This window comes from Aplysia californica, unplaced genomic scaffold (assembly GCF_000002075.1).
Source record: "Aplysia californica isolate F4 #8 unplaced genomic scaffold, AplCal3.0 scaffold00078, whole genome shotgun sequence".
NCBI classification, from domain to species: Eukaryota; Metazoa; Mollusca; class Gastropoda; order Aplysiida; family Aplysiidae; genus Aplysia; species Aplysia californica.
This window is the reverse complement of record NW_004797348.1, coordinates 1,116,969-1,136,575: the sequence shown is the minus strand read 5'-3', so window position 1 is coordinate 1,136,575 and position 19,607 is coordinate 1,116,969. Positions and strand designations below refer to the sequence as shown.

Here is a 19,607-nt window from a genome sequence, read left to right as displayed (position 1 = left end):
AGAGAGAGAGAGAGAAAGGGGGGATGAGAGAGAGAGAGAGAGAGAGAGAGAAAGAGAGAGAGAGGATGAAAATGAGAGCAAGAGAGTGAGAGAGGGCGGGAGGTAAAATGACAGAACAAGAAGAAACCAATGTGCTAATCAATTTGAACGTTCATGTGAAAGAAGCTTTTCTATTTTGACTTGTTAAAGAAGAACATTACTCAATGTTGACTTTACATTGTAAAGCCAGGTGGTTTGTCTCTGAAAAGCTTTAGATTAGGAACTTATTGCTTCGATGACAATTTGTTTGAAATTGCGGGTCTACCTTTTACTTTCTTGAATTCGTTGCGAAGGGAAAAAAGAGACACACCACCCCTTTACCCCCTATCAACATACACACGTATCCTCCTCCTTTTCTCCAAACCTTCGACACCCATGTACCCATCGACCTCCCCCCCCCCCCTGCTCCTTACCCTCCTTTTTTATCCCAATGTAGACCTGTGCTGAGACATAGGTTTTGCATTCTGGAATAAGCAATAACTTGGGCTAGAAATGGCGTATAAGCCAGGTATGTTTAATTTTTGGGAGCCATTTCCCCCTGGCCTGACCTCTACCCCCCTCCCCCCATCAGACTGACCAGCCCCCAGCCCTGAGGCCGGTGGCCAAGCTCTGATTACCCTCAAGAATCTGGGTGTTCATTCTGAGGATTCCACCTTAAAGACAGAGCGTCTGCCCAGCTTCTCCAGATTGGCCGGCTGACCAGCTACCTTCTGCTGGTTTACTACTTCTAAACATACATATAGGACAAAACTTAATCCTTTTAACCACGTATTGGTATTAGCCGATCACTTTGAGTTATTTTCGTCCTACTTTAGAGAGCCTGCCTGAAATTTCATGAGATGAACAATGGACCGAAAATGGCAGGAAAAAAGGAACAGCCACCCCCCCACCAAAAAAAAAAAAAAACTAACAAAAAACCCGCCCTCATTTCAGTCCAGACTAACCGACGAATATGTACACATACAAGAAGCCTACACTCTCAGAAAATGAAAAAAAAAAAAAAAGAAAAAAAAAGAAAAGAAAGATGAGGACAAAAATGTGGACGATCAAAAAGAGCACATTTTTTACCGCTCACGCTGAGGTAACTCGTGCATAATGTGCGTCGGAACAAAGTTGCTTTTCGCGAACAAAAACTATCCGGCGAAGACGCCAATACATTCTTGGGAACTGTTTGAGTGATGCAGGCAAAACAGCTCGACAGGTTCCGTCACCGCCCTTTTAACCCGAGACTCCATTAACAGTTTTCCCAATCTTCACCAGCAATAGCATTCCTCGCGCAGCTATCCCTTGTTGGTGATACATCTCCCTCTAACGATAGCAAGGCGCGAATGTTTGTCAGAATGTGTAAAAACGTATTCTTTTTATTATCAGGCGGGGAATAAAAACGAAGCAAGCATACCACCTAACGCACAACACCACACAGTGTGCCTGGTAACGCCTCGGCAACCATACAATGATGTGCAAATTAATGGTGGGCATTAGCTGCATCAGGCATAGTTTATATGAGATACTAACAATCCCGTTCCACGATTTGCTGGAGTGCGGTTTTATTGATAGAAAACGAGCCACCCACAGGCGCTGCCGCCCTACCATTGGTACCCCGAAAACATATGCGCAAACGTTCTAGCGGAGGTGGAGAGAGAGAGAGAGAGAGAGAGAGAGAGAGAGAGAGAGAGAGAGAGAGAGAGAGAGAGAGAGAGAGAGAGAGAGATCTTAGTAGAAAAGCTATGTGTAAATCTACCCTTATACCTCCACCCAAGACCGGTGATGATATTTTCATACTTTAGGTAAGACAACCGTTTTAAGTTGCTTCCCGTATGCCAAGTCTGAGGGCAAACTTCAGGTTTTGCGATCAATTTGCAGCTCCTTAAATTGGCCAGGATTAGGAAGCGTTTTTGTGGGTGCTTTTTCTCTTACACAGGCGAAACATGTGGCGAAAATGTGAAGGAAAAGCAAAGATTTCCCCAGATTAGGGCAAGGGGTTTACTGTTTATTACAGGGAAATGTATTGTTTCCGGCAAGACACAAGACATAAGAATCAGATTATACTGGAGAACAATTTTGTTGTGTTTGTAACTTGTATATATACGGTTCTCGATAACTGGGAAAGCGGAAGTCCACGCGTGCCTGTACGAGGTCAAAGGTCAGACGAGGTAGTAGTAAATAGTTTTTCACGAAGAGAGAAAGCGTACCTCATGCGCCTCGTTTCAGACGCTTCGTGTGCTCGCAATACTATTTGATACTACACGAATCCTTTTTCCACAGATATAGGCCCTGCTCCTGTTCACTAAATCCAATGACTCCCCAAAGCGTTAAAAGTACAGTTCAATTCTAACAAAGTAACTTTCCGCGTCAAATTTGCTTTTTCACATTTTGTTTTAGTGTCAATGTTTTTGAGTTAGTTATGTAAATTAACAAACAAAACAGTAATAATAAAATCCGAAACAAATAGAATGAAGACATAACAAAACAAAAATGGAAAGAAACGGTGTTGAACCTATTTTTGGCACTTTAACTTTAAGAAGATGTCTCTGTACACCCCCCCCCCCCCCTCCTCCAACCTTTTCACCCACCTTCCCCCAGTTTGTCCAAGCATTATCAGATCAATGTAAGTTTGTATTACTGCATTCCAAAAATGCCATGATCAACCGTTTTTTAGAAGATGTTGACGCTACATAATTCGTACCCTTCTGTATCGGCTTGGGGGGGGGGGGGGGGGGGGGGGGGGGGAGAGCAAGTAATCGAAAAAGAGATTCCGTACGGAAATCCAGTTTCAATTTTATACAGCTCTGGAGCGATTTAAATTGATGTTTAAAAACAGGAGAGGGGTAAATTGGGTAGAATCTGGTTTTTGTTTTTTCGTTTCTGATTTGCTCAAGGGGAGGGGGGGGGGGGGATATCTGTATATTGTGAGATTTCTTCCTCAGACTGATAATGCTGTAAACGTATTAATGTTCCCCTTCCTTCCCCTTCCAATGTGTGTAGACTGTCCATTCTTGACAACTTGTCCTATTTAGAAGGCGGTCGTCAAAGAATAAAGTGTGGGTGTAAAGTTCAAAAGAAAGTTTTAAATATTTCTCAAGAATTCCAGCTGTCGCTTATCTGTAGTTATGTCTGCTTGTCTGTCTTTCTCTACCCCACTCCCACTTTTCTGTTTCTTTCCGTGCGACGTTCTCTCCTCAAAGTACATGTACATCTCAGAGTATATTTCTTCGCAAATTCATCAAATGGCAATCGTCCTCCATCGTAAGAATAGAATGTTTTTTTCTTTCATTTCTAGTATAGAAGGTTTTTCTTTCAAGAAAAAGTAAACAACAGGATTAGGGACATCAATTTGAAAATGAGGAAAGAGTCTGACGAACGGAAAGAGCTCTAAAGACAAATTTATTCCATTTTCACAGTCAGTGTCTAGTAGAATTTGATAGAAGAAAGTGAACCTTTTTTGTTTGTAGTATTTGTTTTCCAATGCATTTTGCTTGGATTGTTTGCTGGCAGGCAAACCATTTATTAATGAGAAGATGCAGTTTAACTTTTGAGGCGATTATGGTGTTACTATCAGGAGATAATTATTTCAAATGAGTAAACACATAACAATTATACTATGCTTTCCTAACTAAATGTACCTTTCGTAATTTTGCACGCAGGCTATCATTCAACAATATATTAACACTATCCATTACGTGATTAGGAAGTGACGTTTCAAAATAATCAAGCAGGATAGTTCTTGCTGGTACAGCACATGTGAGCTATCTTTACAACGACAAAGTCTTTGTGAAAGTTTATTGGTCAGGTTTTCTAAAGCGCCAAGCTTAACGGGTCATCGGTGTGGTAAAGAGATTGATCTAAGTGTTGCGATCTTGCACAAGTAAGGCTGCTACGGTTTACACCGTGTGACTGACTAAAACCTTCTGACACTGATTCACTCATTCTCCTAATCGGTAGTACTCTTAGCTAAGAGCAATGGATGGCTTGATGTTGGCTTTCATGACCCACAAGTGTCGCAAGACGATCTCCCTATCTCCGTCAGCCCCATTCGTTCCAAATTTTCTGTCTAGATATCTTCGACTCACCGACGAGATTCCCGTTTAAGATGAGCCCACGGGAAGATTACAGTCCGTCTAGAATACCCGTGATGACTTAACAAATTGCCCACCAAGAGGAGTGGAGATATTTGTTAGGTTATTCCGCAGTAATCTTCCATCTCGTATTTGTTTTTTCTGTAAGATAACGCAATACAAAAAACACATCGTTCATTTTAAGGAGGATTAGCCTTTTTGTATGACGTATGAAGGTCTGGAGAAAGAAAGAAAGAAAGAAAGAAAGAAAGAAAGAAAAAAAGGAATAAAAAAGACAATAGGCTTCAGTAAATAATCCGCAAGTGTGTTTGAGAATCCTATTCTTACAGATTGTGCACCATCTGTACATGCGGACTTCGCTCATTTCTAAAGCCTTTATTATTTGTATTTGGAAATTGCCGTTCTGATACACATTTTGCTGATTACGATATATATGCTATGGGGAAATTGTTTTTTTCTTTCATTTCTAGTATAGAAGGTTTTTCTTTCAAGAAAAAGTAAACAACAGGATTAGGGACATCAATTTGAAAATGAGGAAAGAGTCTGACGAACGGAAAGAGCTCTAAAGACAAATTTATTCCATTTTCACAGTCAGTGTCTAGTAGAATTTGATAGAAGAAAGTGAACCTTTTTTGTTTGTAGTATTTGTTTTCTATACAAAAGAACCCAAAACTTTCAGATAACCCAAAACTATCAAAGAAACATCGACAAAAAAATCAATCAAAAGTAAACATACACACAAAGGTTTACACTATATAACTGCAGATTGACAAGAAAAAAACAACCCAACATCAAATAAACACCCCACCTAATGAAAGTATATCAGGAAGCAACTTCTCAAACGACAGTCACTCTTTAAGAAGACATTTCTGGCGTCAGTATCGCCAAAGAAAGTAGAGTCGTGTCATATGAAGATAGGTAACCTTTTACTTGTGACTACAACACTTGGGGGCCATCACAGAATAATTTGATATGTAAAGAATAGTTTATGGCCCGTGTGAGTCAGGAGATAGGATCATAATATCATTGCTCGTTATATGTGTCTAGCTTGACAGGTGTCTGCTAAAAAAAAGTACCAACGAAAGTTGTAGAAGCAATGCTGGGAAAAAGCAATATCATGTTCCCAGTTAGCCATAATTAACTGAGTTGCTCCTCCTCTTAACTTCAGCTCTGAAAGTAGTACACATATATTCTGAAGGAGCGTAGAAGTGTTTTCAGAACGATTCCAAAGGGGAAAAGTAAACAAGCCTTTCATCTGAGAAAGTGTTTCTATTCAAGACAGTTATGATAAGCAATATTATTGCTCACTCTTGAGTGTGAAGCTCAACACTTTTGCGTTGAAATTTGTAAACGCGCTCTTTTACGAAAGACAGAAAGCCGGATACAAAGCGATAACATGTTACAGATTTGAAAAGCATTAACGAGTTTTAGAGGAGTTTGTTTATACAGTTGCGTGCGATCTCGCTTTCCTGGAGTTTAAAAAAGTAAATGGTCTTGCCGTTTGGATAGTTCTCTTTCCGGATAGAATAATACCTGGCTCGCTCCCTGAATTGTGCTTATCTGCGTGGTTGGAGGGTACCGGGAAAGGCTGTGATTAGAGCAACTGGGGTCTAATATTTTCGTTTGAATTCTTGCTCTTAACCGTGAGATATCAGACCAAGCCAAAGCCCCAACTGTTTGTTAGCGCAGACTCCAGCACTTGTACAAACCGTGAAGATCGCGCTATTGTGTCATGTTTAGCTAACTCCTGAGACATTTTTCTTGCCGCTCCGCCCCGCTGGCGTGCTCGCCGGGTAGCCGCAGTGAGGGCCCCAAGGAATAACATCCAGTGAGTCAATTCAGGTAGGGCGAAAAAGCACGTGACCTATAGAGTGGAGGCTTTGACCCGGGGGCTATTTCAGGGCCAGCTCTGTAAACGACCTGGTCTGCCCCGCGGGGGAACAGACCAATGTCTGAAACGGGACGGCTCTGTTTACTACTCGCCGGCGGTTCGCGAAGAGTTGGGAAATAATTGAAACACTTTTAGGGTTCAGTAGTGGCTGACTTTTGATGTCTGTTGCCATTCTTGTTGTGAGAAATCAGCCGACGTCTTGGGTTTTTCGATTTCTTCACTAGCGTAGCTCAGTGCAAAAAGCAGTGAAATTATTTGTCTTTCTTAATTAATGAAGACTTTGGAGATAGATTTCGAGATATTACTATTGGGAATCATAATATTAAGATGGAAGCATTATATTATAATCACACTTAACTTTGTTGACTCACAATCACACGTACACCCACGTACACGTACACATACGCATTCACGCACATTCGCACACACACACACACCCATACACGTGGACGTGCGCGGAAAAAAGAGCGTGGCTAATTTAGCGTGTGTGTAAGTATGTGCGAAAGTGTGTGTGTGTGTGTGTGTGTGTGTGTGTGTGTGTGAGAGAGAGAGAGAGAGAGAGAGAGAGAAGAGAAGAGAGAGAGAGAGAGAGAAAGAAAGAGAGAGAGAGAGAGAGAGAGAGAGAGAGAGAGAGAGAGAGAGAGAGAGATTATCGCTTAATATTGAGCACAACTGTATTGACAATCATGTTATACTGAATACTGTCTCGTTTCCTTTGAAGTGAAATGTGATGTTAGGCAGCCCTATAAAAGAAAACAATTTTGTTTTAATTGATTAAACACACCCAGTTGTTGACTCATGGATAAAAGCCACATTTACTTGTTTCTTGGGTCGAGTTCAGCGTTCTCCCATCAACTTTGGGCGTGATTGCTGTGAAAGGTCTCATCAATGCCAGAGGCTACTTGTAGAAATGTCTTTGATATCTGCGGAGAGAAAAGACAAGCAGAAAGGATGTTTGCTTTCTAATGTAAAACACTAATTTAAAAATCGCATCCGAAGATAAACAGTATACTTTAGGTTCGCCTGGAGATGTTCTTCAGGAGTGAGAGCTCTTGTAATCAAAGTTACATTAACAGAGATGTCGCACGAGAAAAAAATTTGAAAACGTCACTTAGAAGTAAAAGATGTCCTTTCTCTTACGATGATTCTTTATCTTCCCAAAAGAATTAAAGCGAAAATTACGTGACGGCAGGGGTGTACGGCAAGCAGATAGTACCAAAGGCAATTTACAAGCACAGTGACGTCATAGATGTGACGAATTATTTTTTTTCGTTGACACAAACACTAATTTTATTTTCAACATGTCTTTCCCCTTGGCAGAGACTTTAAGGTCATATCACAAAACAGGCTCAAGCTCTTAAACATAGACAACATTTACCCCAGGAAACGAGGGGTCCGTTTAACACCTTGGCTCCACCTTTCAAACCCCAATCTTTGAAAACTATCAGAAAAAGACAGTGTCCAGTGAAAGGGTGGGGGGATGGTGAGACAAACGTTGTATTTAGCTATGTAATTCATTCAGAAGACAGAACAGAATATAATTACACGAACGTTATGTCCACGGCCAGGATGGAACAGTCACTTGCTTGCAGAGCAAAACTGAAGGTAGGGGAAGATCATTGTAAAACCAGGAATTTGAAAGTGAAGAAATAAAGGGTTGGTTCTTTGATGGACCTCCGTCTTTTTGTGGGTTGAAAGAATAGTGTGTCATGTATTTTTAAATAGATGTTTGTTAATGTTATACAATGCTCAGAATTGAGCCTGATTTGTTTCCCTTCAGTGATGAGGTTAAGGAGTTCGTAGGTTTCTCCTCTCTGTTTCCACATTTGTTCTTTGTCACTTATGAGAGGCAGGTATAAGACAAAATCGTGTTGGTGGCTAGAGTAAAACCGTAATATTGCTGCTGCTGCTGCTGCTGCTGCTGCTGCTGCTGCTGCTGCTGCTGCTGCTGCTGCTGCTGCTGCTGCTGCTACTGCTGCTGCTGCTGCTGCTGCTGCTGCTACTGCTGCTGCTGCTGCTGCTGCTGCTGATGATGATGATGATAATGATCAATGAAATAACATGTGCAGAATTTGCACTACAGAGTTTCATTTCGCATGCCCACAACTCCTTTTCTGCGTTTGGTCACTCCCTAAAATACTGCTGGTGCGGAAAGTTGGAGCTCTTGGTATGCATACTTTTGTTGTCTACCTTATGATCATAAAGAAATTGCAAAGGGCTCTCAGCTATATTCTGCTTTGTAGCTATGGCAATGCCGAAAGTTATGACGGTCACATTTTCACTGTACTCTTTATCAAACGGCATAACGTTTACGCTTAGAGAAAAACCTAATCGAAGCATCAGTGATCAAGTTTTTGAATTTCCACTCGGTGCTTTGACTGAAGATAAAGAACCGCCAATTCAGACGATGAAACAGCTGGTTTCTGTTCATTCCTTTCCAAATTGGACAGCATATTGCACCTGCTTTTTAGATGTTGGAGAATCGGCTCAAATATTTGGGCATGCATGACAAGTGAGTCATTGTCCGCACGACCACTTTTTCCATCGTTCACGAGTACAAGTACACTCATACACATAGAACAAAATCAAGTTTCTTTTACTCAATAAACGCCATCCATTGGGCATAATTTGCTTGGTGCTAAAAAGATAATTTCAAACGCTTTTTATTCTCTCAGACTAAAGAACAGAGAATAAGAATGGGAGAAAAGACAGAAAATTCACCAAAATAGTATTTCGTCTGCTTATGATGAGATTTTATATACACATGCTTCTCGACATAAGAGAGGTTGTGTTTTCTCTTGGTTTGCACTAGGACCTACTCCAAAGACCCACCCCCCCCCCTCCTTTTTATTTTGGTCCACCCTTTTGTAAGCCTACCGGGCGGGGGCTCACGCATTTTAACGTGAAGCTTTCACTATTTCTATACTGTTACTCTTTAGGTTTCTCTCATTGGATTGGGCACGCTTTGTCACCGGGATTTGGATACATCTGTAGTTTTATATATACCGAGGGCAAACACTGAAACGTACGTGACAAGAGTACCTACATGGTCCTGTTTTACTTTGGTCTTTAGCTCAAGGTCTCACTTACATCTCAAAAGAAACATGAGTGTCTTTAAAGACTGCCAGTCCCACCAGCGATTTAGCGAAAAGGGTGAACTTAGAGGTAGAAGAAGAATTGAACCACCTTGTCACACAGACACACGGAAATGTTTAACTGGGTAGTTCAGTACTCACTTCTTAGACTTTGAAATTAAGTAAGTTTGTGTGCGTATTCACGAGATAATTCTTAATGTGTGTGTTTGAGGAAGGGAGTGGGAGAGCAAGTGAAAAAGAGTGAGAATGAGAAGTGATAGGTAGATAGATAGATAGATAGATAGATAGATAGATAGATAGATAGATAGATAGATAGAGAGAGAGAGAGAGAGAGAGAGAGAGAGAGAGAGAGAGAGAAAGAGAGAGAGAAAGAGAGAGAGAGAAAGAGAGAGAGAAAGAGAGAGAGAGAGAGAGATATATGGGGGTTGGGGTTGGGGTTGGGGGTTGGTGAGGACGTTATTACGAGCGTTCTTTGACTTTTGTTCCAGCCATGTTGAAACAAAATCAAGCAATCTTCTCTCTTCCCTTTGTTTTTGTCATTGCACTTTGACTAATCGTTTAGCACGCATGAGCTTTGTGACCGTAATGCTCTGCCACAAATGACAATAGTGTTAGTTCTTTATTAGACTATATTTTACGGTCCTGTAATGATGGAAAAGGTCGCTCGTTATAACAATGCAGGATGGACAAAGCCGGCTGTAGCAGGTAAAAGGGAATGATTAGTGTTTTCCTGTGCTTTAGATTGTTACGCGTTTCTCTTGCTTTTTCATGTATTCCTTTGCTGCTATCTTCCCCTACTTTCATTTTCTCCCTTCCCATCCGCTCCCCCCCCCCTCTCTCTCTCTCTCTCTCTCTCTCTCTCTCTCTCTCTCTGTGTGTGTGTGTGTCTGTGTGTGTCTCTCTGTGTGTCTCTCCCTCTGTCTCTCTTTCTCTGTCCGTCTTTTTTTTATCTTTCATACGGAGACTATCCGTGACTTTCATTTGGCTGCTGTCTTATGCTGTTTTGTTTCAGGTTCTGCGGACGTCATGTACGTCATGCAGAGACTTTTATATTTAAACAGAAATTGACTTTTTGCCCTTCCTTCCAGGCTCTAGTGAACTTTTTTATTCATGATCCGCCGCCTATTTTATTACAGGAGAAAGGATTCCATTTGCGTCGTATGGGCATTGAAACTGGTGTGCGTGAACTCCTGATCTTTCCAGTACTGTCTGTTAGTAATTTAGTATTGCCATAGGGGCGAGAGTGGATGGGAATTCCTCCCATGTTATTCTAGAGAGCATGTCACAGCAGAAAGGGGAAATACATTCCGATGAAGGCATAGGTGAAGATGCATCCGTTCTTGAACCCGAACCGGCGACCTTCACCTCAAATTCATCAATGGGTTCTTCTCTGGAGGTGACGTTGCCTTGTATGATAAAAACACTCTGTAATAATTGCCCTATGGAATCATGGGTGTAGCACGTTCTATTCGTTAAGTTCTCCTGGTAGGTCAAAGCGATTCTCAAAGGGTTGGTTGTTTTCCTAACTATGATGCTTTTGGTAATTCTATTTTAAAAAACTCCAACAAAACAACACATTTCTCTAATAAAAACAATAGCATATTGGAAAGTGTTCCCAGCAGTGGATCAGAGACCGCCTGTCTTAAACGTATAAGAGCACGATCTATGGCTATATTATATTATACATTGTTTGGCTGATGCCAATTTTAATGATACCACATATGAGACAAGGGAAGCTACTGTAGATTTACACAGATTGTCTACGGAAAACTTGCGGTTGTGAAACTTAGAGAGGTGCGGACGACACGACCATTGGTGCTGTGGTTGAGCCTGTTGATCTTACCGATAGAATATCCGACGTTATCTTTGCACAAACAAGGCCAGGTTCCCCATGAAGTGACGGGAACGCAAATCATTTAAAATATCGCCCTCTCCTCGTGGTTATTGCCTCATGATCGTTTTGAATTAGCATTCAAATGATCCATCCATCCATCCATCCATCCATCCATCCATCCATCCATCCATCCATCCATCCATCCATCCATCCTTCCATCATTCATTTGTCCTTCGATCAGTTTGGTTCAATTTTTTTTTTCAAGCATGAGGAAGAGTGCAGGGCAGAAATCTTTTTTTTGAGACTCCAAATCCTTTCTTTCCAAGCGCCTTTACTCAATTTTTAGCTAATTGATTTCTAAACAAAGTGCCCTGGGAATCAGATCTCTCTCTCTCTCTCTCTCTCTCTCTCTCTCTCTCTCTCTCTCTCTCTCTCTCTCTCTTTCTCTCTCTCTCTCTTCTGCAGTCTAATCGAAAAAACCGCATGGCATTGATAAGTTTACTCATAATATAAAAAAAAAAGGAGTAATAATTCTTCGTAATGCCAGAGCTGGAGCTCAGTTGTCACCTATTCAGTTTATCTTTGCAAATTTCATTCAGTGTCGACCACAAAGGAGGAGGTTCCATTAGGGTACAAGAGTGGATGATGTACCAGCTTCGGAGTCAAATGAGGGGGGGGGGGCGTTAGATGTATCTCAACGAAACTATTTCGTATCTTAATCTTACAAGCCCGTGTCCCGACAACAAGAAAGAGGTACCGTTAACATAAAGAACAAATACAAAATGAAGCAAGACCCAAAAAAGTATTTTAAAAAACCCAACCCCAAAAATAAAGTAAACAATATAAAAATAACCTCAAGCTGGTGAACAATTATCTAACGATAGAACAGTTAATCGAAACAGGTGTGAAGAGATTTTTTTAGGCCTTGAAAGGTGCAGCACAGGTGGGGCACACACCGGGGTGAGGGGAACATTTTGGAGACCACAAATTGCGTATTTTTCAGAAGTGAAGACACTCCCCCCCCCCCTTTTAGCTCACACATGTACGTTAAATTAGACAGAGTTCTTAAAGGTGAAAGTTAATGAGCATGGACGAACATACTTTGATAATTAGCGCGAGGATAAACAAAATAAAACGAACTCAAAATAAGCTCTTAAAATGGGGGAAACAGTTCGAAAAAGCGTAGAGAATGTCGCTTGGCGGTAGATAGTTACGCGTGTGCTCAGTGCTCTCTGGGCGAGTTTACAAAATGGAATCGCTTCATTACCTCGAGAGACATCGCTTGCCACTTCCCTCTATAAACATGGAGAATGTTGGCACTTATCCGTGAAGAAATCGACAACTTAACCCCAGAAAAAGAAAAACAGTAAATTCAAAATTCTCTGTCTGTCTTTCTGTCTGTCTGTCTGTCTGTCTGTCTGTCTGTCTGTCTGTCTGTCTGTCTCCCCCTCTCTTTCTCTCTTTTGCTTTCTCTGTCACCCCCAGAGCAAAAAAGAAAAAAAGAATCCAACCCCCGTTTTACACATATGGACCATAATTAATTACGACTAGAAAAATACATTTTAAAAATAACTCAACCAATCACAACAACAATAGATGAAAGTCGATTTTCCACTCACGTATTGTTGTGAGCATATCAGTTATAAGGCAACACACAATTAGTCATTTTTTATTTGATCAATTCGTTTTTAAATAGATTCTTTTGGTCTGTAGTGCATACCGCAGCTTTTGTAAGCGCAAACGAATTAGGTAAAGATATTTTCAGTAGATGATGGCAGCCAAAATTCAGTGTTCTGACACATCAGAAAATGTACAGGAAGATGTTGTTTCAAAATGTCCGTGTATCAATTTGCACGCATCACTGAAACAAAGCTAGGAATAACACCACAAAAATCAACTACCCAAACGGTTATGTTATAAACAAACAAAATTCCAGATAGAATGTGAATCTAAGCAAGATTACCAGCGCCTTGGCCGGCTATCATGTCCCTGTAATGTTGGCAACTACTTCGAATGCTGTGAGAGGTACGGTACTGCTCTTGCTTTATTAGGTGTGTGTAGCTTTGTGTTTCTGAAAAGAAGAAACAGCGCAGAAAAGAAATAACACTAGGTCCTCCCGGAAGTTAATTTCTGAGTCACAATAGAACTAAAGGGTTTTCATTTTGATGAAGCCCTATCCCGTTTATTTCCTGCCGCTTTTCCTTTTCTAGACCTCATTTTCACAACCATTGAGCTAAAACCGGCTCTGACGAAATGACACAAATAAATGATAAAAATTATGTGTTTTGTAAGCCAGCTTAGGAAAATAGATTGGCAAATTAGCTATCTTAATTCCTTTGACGCAAACTAGTTGGCGTGAAATGGCAGAGTTGAGTTGAGCTCCCCACCTCCTTCTTCTTTTAAATTTTTACCCAAGACAGTTTTCGTATTTTCAGCTGGAATTCCGAAATGAGCATCGCTGCAAATTTTGAGGATTTGAAACAACTGAAAATACATATTATTCATGTATTATTATGATGAAGATTCACTAGCACGCCCCTAAAACCTCACATCTAAAAGCCGCAAGTCGATCCTACTTGGTGTTACTGGTCAAATTTTATTTAGAATTAACTCGATCCCTAAGGGCACAGGTGGAGAAACACAAATGAACTCCGGACCTCTGATTCATTGTTATCATGACGTGCCAGAATCTGAAACAGATATCGGTAATCATTGCCCGCCTTCATTTCTTTGCTTCGTTACTTTCAAAATGCCTATGTTTTTAGTTCAGGTTCTCTAAATAAGTTGCTCTCGCTCTCCCCCGTGTCTCGTTTGCCTTATTTTGTAAATTTTTTCCCCCCAGTGAGAGCAACATGGTCAAGGCCTTTATGTCGATTCAAATGTCTCAGAGAGTACCTTTGTCTCTTCTACATTGTTTTAACTACCCTCTTAAAAGTCTTATTTTGGGTAGTCACTGAGGTGTTTCTATTTTTCAGAATTGGAATCATTTTATTGAAACTGTGTTTAGCTATTACAATTCGTTCTTTTTTATTTTTGCTGGACGTTTGGCATCGGATACATCTGATTCTATGTGTGGGGCATTCACTTCGATGCGTCGTAGTCCTCTTCCTTCACTTTAGTCACTGGTATGGGTTTAACACTACTTCCGAACAATCAAGGACCGTTCAAGAAGCATGCGCCACATCCCAACCTGGTGGTAACTTAGCAAATGATGCGCCTGGAACAGGGCCGAGAACTGCCCTCGTACTCGTGCGACTCTGAAATAAACCATAATGGGGGCTCTCGTGACCTAGAGGTTAAGGTGTTGGCCTCTCATTCAAAAGGTCCCAGGTTCGAATCCGGGTAGCGACCGAAACATTTTCTTCTCTAAAATTGTCTCCTTTCACCTTCTTTCCTGCTCTTTAGCAATATTTTTTTGTCTGCTTTCATTTCCACTTTCTGCCCCCACCTCCTCACCTCCTTTGCCCCCTCCTCTGGGCTCCTGACTCTTTCTGCAGCCTTTCTACTGCTACTCCTTGGCTCCTCCTTACTGCTGCCTTTCTGCCACACCCCTGATCTTCTGGTAGGAAAGATCTACACCTAGCCTTCTCGGACAAGGGCAAAAAATCTCGGAGGGCCCGTGTGCAAGTTGCGCTCGTTAAAGATCCCATGGTGGTCTAAAATCGATAAGAGTAGGCTTCGGCCGCCACCCGGGCAAAATTCAAAATAATTTCTTATCAACTGAAAATATTAGGTGTGTCCCGCGCGCTCATATGACCTTATGCAGTTGCGAGCACCGTAAAACACTTTACAAAAACAAAACAAACAAATAATAAGCTATAATATATACTGTAGGGTTATAAAAGTCTGTGAAATTAGAAAAATCTAATTAGAGTCATTACCTTACGCCTCCAAAAGAAGAACATTATTTTTAAACTACGATTTTGTAGAATTTCTCACGTTTCTGTCTTTTTTTTTTGTCTACAGAAAAGTGAAGACAAGGGAAAATTTGTCTGCAAAGTCCCAGACTGTCCGTGAGCGGGCAGCCGCGAGAAGATCGAGCAACAAACTGTGATATTCGGCAAGTTGGAGCGAGTGCTGGTCCGTAGGTATATTGAAGGCTGGCTGACCAAAGGAACAAAGTGTACTGTCCACTCTTGCTTGTCATGGTGTGGCGGTCGGAGTTTTTTAATACGGGAGTTGTTCTGTTGTACTATTAGGCTGTTTTCGTTATTGAAAAAAAACGGAATGGCTGTTATTTGTTGCTTTTATTTCAAAGGATATATTATTCTTACAGATGAGAAGTGCAAGCTGTCATTCTCTTTTGTCTTATTGGTTCTTTTCGTTGTCGATACAAGAACCTACACGTGTCTTTTAAAAAGGTGCGTGTATTTTGACGGGTGTTGTATGGCTGTGCCACTGTGTACAGATAATGCTTTTTTCAATTTGTGTTCGTGTTATATAAAATGATGTGTTCATGTACTGAGGGAAATAAACGTATAGTGTAAAGCAATGGTTCTAGTTAGATAACTTTAGATTTCAGAAGCTTAATAAGCTGGACACAGTGCACTTAGAAGATATTATGATCGTTCTGACTACATTTTTTTTCATCTCAACGAGGGGAACTTTTTTGTCATGTATTTCGACTGAATGCCTAAAGAACTTTCTTTGCTTACTCTAAATCTGTATGAGGTTCGGGATCTCTCTTCATATAGACTATTATCCGACAAGAGAAGTGACTCAATTCAGGAAAATTAAAACATTTTTCTAGCGTTCTGACCCCCCCCCCCTTCTCCCAGCACATTGGTCCGTGCTTGCATCACAGTTTGTTGTCACTCAAAGTAGCGTTCCACCATGTAATAAACAACACCTTTGGACCATGCAGGTGAAATTCAAGGAGATTTGAAAAGCTAACAGGCCGTTGTTCGCAAAGTCACCTTCATGGCCAGCGTTTTTACCGCAGACAGAACACACAAACAATCCCAACATGGATGCAGAGCAAATCTAGATACTCGTTCGGCATGTCTCAAAGCAATATTCCCTTGGTGGCTTCAGTAGATGTGCCAACCTTTTTGTAGGTCTACGTGATTTATAAATTCATACACATTTCAGGTTGACGTTTTTCTTGCTCAGACTCGTTTCTTTTCTTCCAACTGTGAGATTACTCATGGCCTCCTAGTTGAAGGCAATGACTTATTGTACTCAATGAATAATTCGCACGAGCAACGTTAGTATATTGTGTGGCATAAATTTACTTTTTTAACGGCAAATTATAAGACGAATGGGAAGACAACAGATTTAGAATAGGGGGAAAGGAATTGAGACTGTAATTCCGTGTTATGGATAATCTAAATCCTGGTTTATACTTATTCAGGGATCAAGCGTTTTCCAGGGTTTGAGGAATCCTACAAAGACTCACTGCCAAGGTTTTAGAGCGGACTATAATACAACCATTCGTTTAAAGAAAATCAATATCGTTAAGAGATGGTTAAGTGAGCACAAATCTAATGCCGCGACTCTTTTGCAGTGACATATCAAGTTATAGACTAAATGTACCACAACCTTGCTAAATTTTGTCTTTTGCCTGTACATAATAACTATTATGTTTATGTATTTCTTTATTGCGACTTCCATTGACTTCCTCTTAGGTGGAAGGAATAGATATGTTCCTTCAAAGATTTGTGATATAGTTTGTATTTTACCATGCATAGATGTCTCCCTTTTTGTCTGCCTGCCTGCCTGCCTGCCTGCCTGCCTGCCTGCCTGTCTGTCTGTCAATCTGTCTGTCTGTCTGTCTGTCTGTCTGTCTGTCTGTCTGTCTGTCTGTCTGTCTGTCTGTCTGTCTGTCTGTCTGTCTGTCTGTCTGTCTGTCGGTCTCTTCCCTCTCTCTCTCTCTCCCCCCCCCCCCCACACACACACATGCATATATATGGAGACATATATAGCATACGAACATACATGTGTGTGTGTTTCTTTCTCCTTCTTTCCCCATATATTTATCTATCTATCTATCTATCTCTCTATCCATCTATCTCTCTATCTATCTATCTATCTATCTATCTCTCTATCTATCTATCTATCTATCTATCTATCTATCTATCTATCTATCTATCTATCTGTCTCCATTAACACAGTCAGCTAAAATGACATATCTGTCAACTTGTGAGACTTGTGACTTCACTCGTCTACTATAGCCGTTTTGTTCTGTGCATTGTGGTTAATCAAACCTTTATGTGTCGCTTGTATTGTCTACCAACTAGATTATGTTGACTTTAGCCTGTGTGAATAATGGATGTTATAATAAACAATGAAAAAAGAACATGCCAATGTGTTTTGGAATGGCCTGAATTTAATGACTTACCAGACGCTACCAGGCCATTAGTAGACTTTTCTCAACCGAGAGAAATGTGATTCTGTAATGTATACTTCAGCTGATTATACCGCGGAATTCAAAATTTGAAGGAAATCAATATTTCTATTCTCTCCTCTTTTTTGACCAAATTTTTCAAAACTAGAAACTTTTTTATCTGGTGCTGTTACACACATTCACGCCCGCGCACCGATCCTCGCACACACACACACACACACACACACACACACACACACACACACACACACACACACACACACACACACACAAACACACACACACACACAAACACACACACACACACACTCACTCACTCATTCACTCTCTCTCTCTCTCTCTCTCTCTCTCTCTCTCTCTCTCTTTCACACACACAGACACACACACACACACTCTCCCATATACACGAACACACTCAACCGCACACACACACGCGCGGATATATATACATTCACGTGTTAATACTCACTTAATATATTTATTAAAAAATACTCATACCCACTCGCACCCGCATTCACAATCCCACTAGCACTCAAACTTGCTTGGGACTCACATGCATACACATAAACAAATACACACCCACACATCCACACACACATAAGCATACACTCACATACACACACGCACATGCAACCATACATTAACACGCTCGCACACCAGTTCATACATAACAGATAGGCGTCACCACTCTTACATTTATGATATAGAGTGGTATATTACGTTCCAAATTTTAGTTAATAAATGACTGTCCATTTTAAGTGAGCGTAGGGTGCATGTCTAGAGAACTAATTTATCATATGTAAAGATCTTATTATTGAAAAATCCGCGCAGGTTATAGAGACACACAGTTTTACTGTAGCCATGGATTTATTATAAGTAGGGTTTTTCCTTGCAGGTGAAAGAAAACAGTTGATATGCGTGTGTGATAAAATGTGAAATCCAAAATATTTGTGCTGCTTTGTTTCAGGTGGTTACGCAAAGTACAAAAGTGACTGTACAGTTTTGATCTTAGTCAATATTTTTGTGTGTTATATTATGCCAAATGTTTATCTTTTCAGTGCTTTGTCAGGAGGTATTAAGGGGCAGAGGAGGGAGGAGGGGGGAAGGGGGGGGGGTGGTGATTGGCGTTGTTACTCTGTCAAGAACTAGTTGCCGAAATACTCATTTCGAGCATGCTCTTTGTGTATCATAATACTAGTTGACAACAATGATGATATTATTATTATGATGACGTATGAAGAGTGTTGAGTTGTAAATGTGTTGCTGATTAAAAGAACGTCACTGCAAGTTGATTTCTTATTTGTGTCATGACGATTAATAGACATTGCGAGGGAATAAAAGAGAGAGCGAGAGAGAGAGAGAGAGAGAGAGAGAGAGAGAGAGAGAGAGAGAGAGAGAGAGAGAGAGAGAGAGAGACCAAGGGTGGTTTGGGGATGAAGTGGAAACAACGAAAAAAAAAAGGAAAATGTATGGACAAGGAACAATACACTCATAAAGTAATACTTAGCTGCCCTCCCCATTTCCCACATACCTAAAACATTTTAGTTTTAAAAAAAATAAGAGTACCATGAATCTGATACCCTCCCCTTATCCTTGATACATTCTTTAAAAAATTATCTTACTTAAGTTTGGTTTCCGTTCTTTTTCTCTTCTTCTTTCTTACTGAACGAGGGTTTACAGGTGTCGTCTTAAACGAAATCAAGTAGAATAACAAAATAGCAACCAATGAATCTTGAAACAGTGAGAAAAATGTACTTTTCCTTGACACTGTTCTGTTTCAACTCTTTTCACTTAGACAGCATTACAAACCCCCATCACTAAACGACTTAAATTACTTCTTATTTCCCTACTGCAATTTTACACCTTGCTGGGATATCCTTTCTAAATCTGAATTACCTTCATTTCTCACTTTTCCTGTCTGTCGCCAGACTGGTTACAACCTAATATGAATGTCTCCAGCAACATTAAATTTCATTGCAAGTGGGATTAAGTTTCCTTCTTTTATTATCCACGAGGGTTGTTGCGAAATCAAGGTGAAAATTACCATAACTCAGAAGTTCTAATTTAATCACAATAACATTTAAGCGTTAGGTAATCACACGATATAGCCAACAGGATGTCTAAAAAGAGAGGACCCACTAAAAACACAGTTACTCTGACATCTCTGCACTAATTTCAACAAAACTTCGAACGAATAAAAATCAACCAGGGGAACTTTAAGTTTGTAAATATGAAAAAAAAATCAACGAGAAATATCAAAGCAAATTTTACTTAACAGCATTTAGCTACAAGAGCGTGATCAGCCTGTTCTAGTTTCCGGACAAGG

At 40.5% G+C, this 19,607-nt stretch overlaps 1 protein-coding gene across 2 annotated transcripts in view; it reads left to right on the top strand.

The window, feature by feature from the left end:
• The window catches only part of LOC101857866 (insulin-like growth factor-binding protein 2), a 63,038-nt gene extending 46,854 nt beyond the window's left edge, over positions 1-16,184 (top strand). For both annotated transcript variants that reach the window (XM_013080203.2, XM_005094228.3), the window contains one exon: positions 14,902-16,184. In XM_013080203.2, the coding sequence (XP_012935657.1) occupies positions 14,902-14,989 (88 nt within the window). In that variant the 3' untranslated portion in view covers positions 14,990-16,184. The remainder of the gene's footprint in view (positions 1-14,901) is intronic.
• The last annotated feature ends 3,423 nt before the right edge of the window (positions 16,185-19,607 follow it).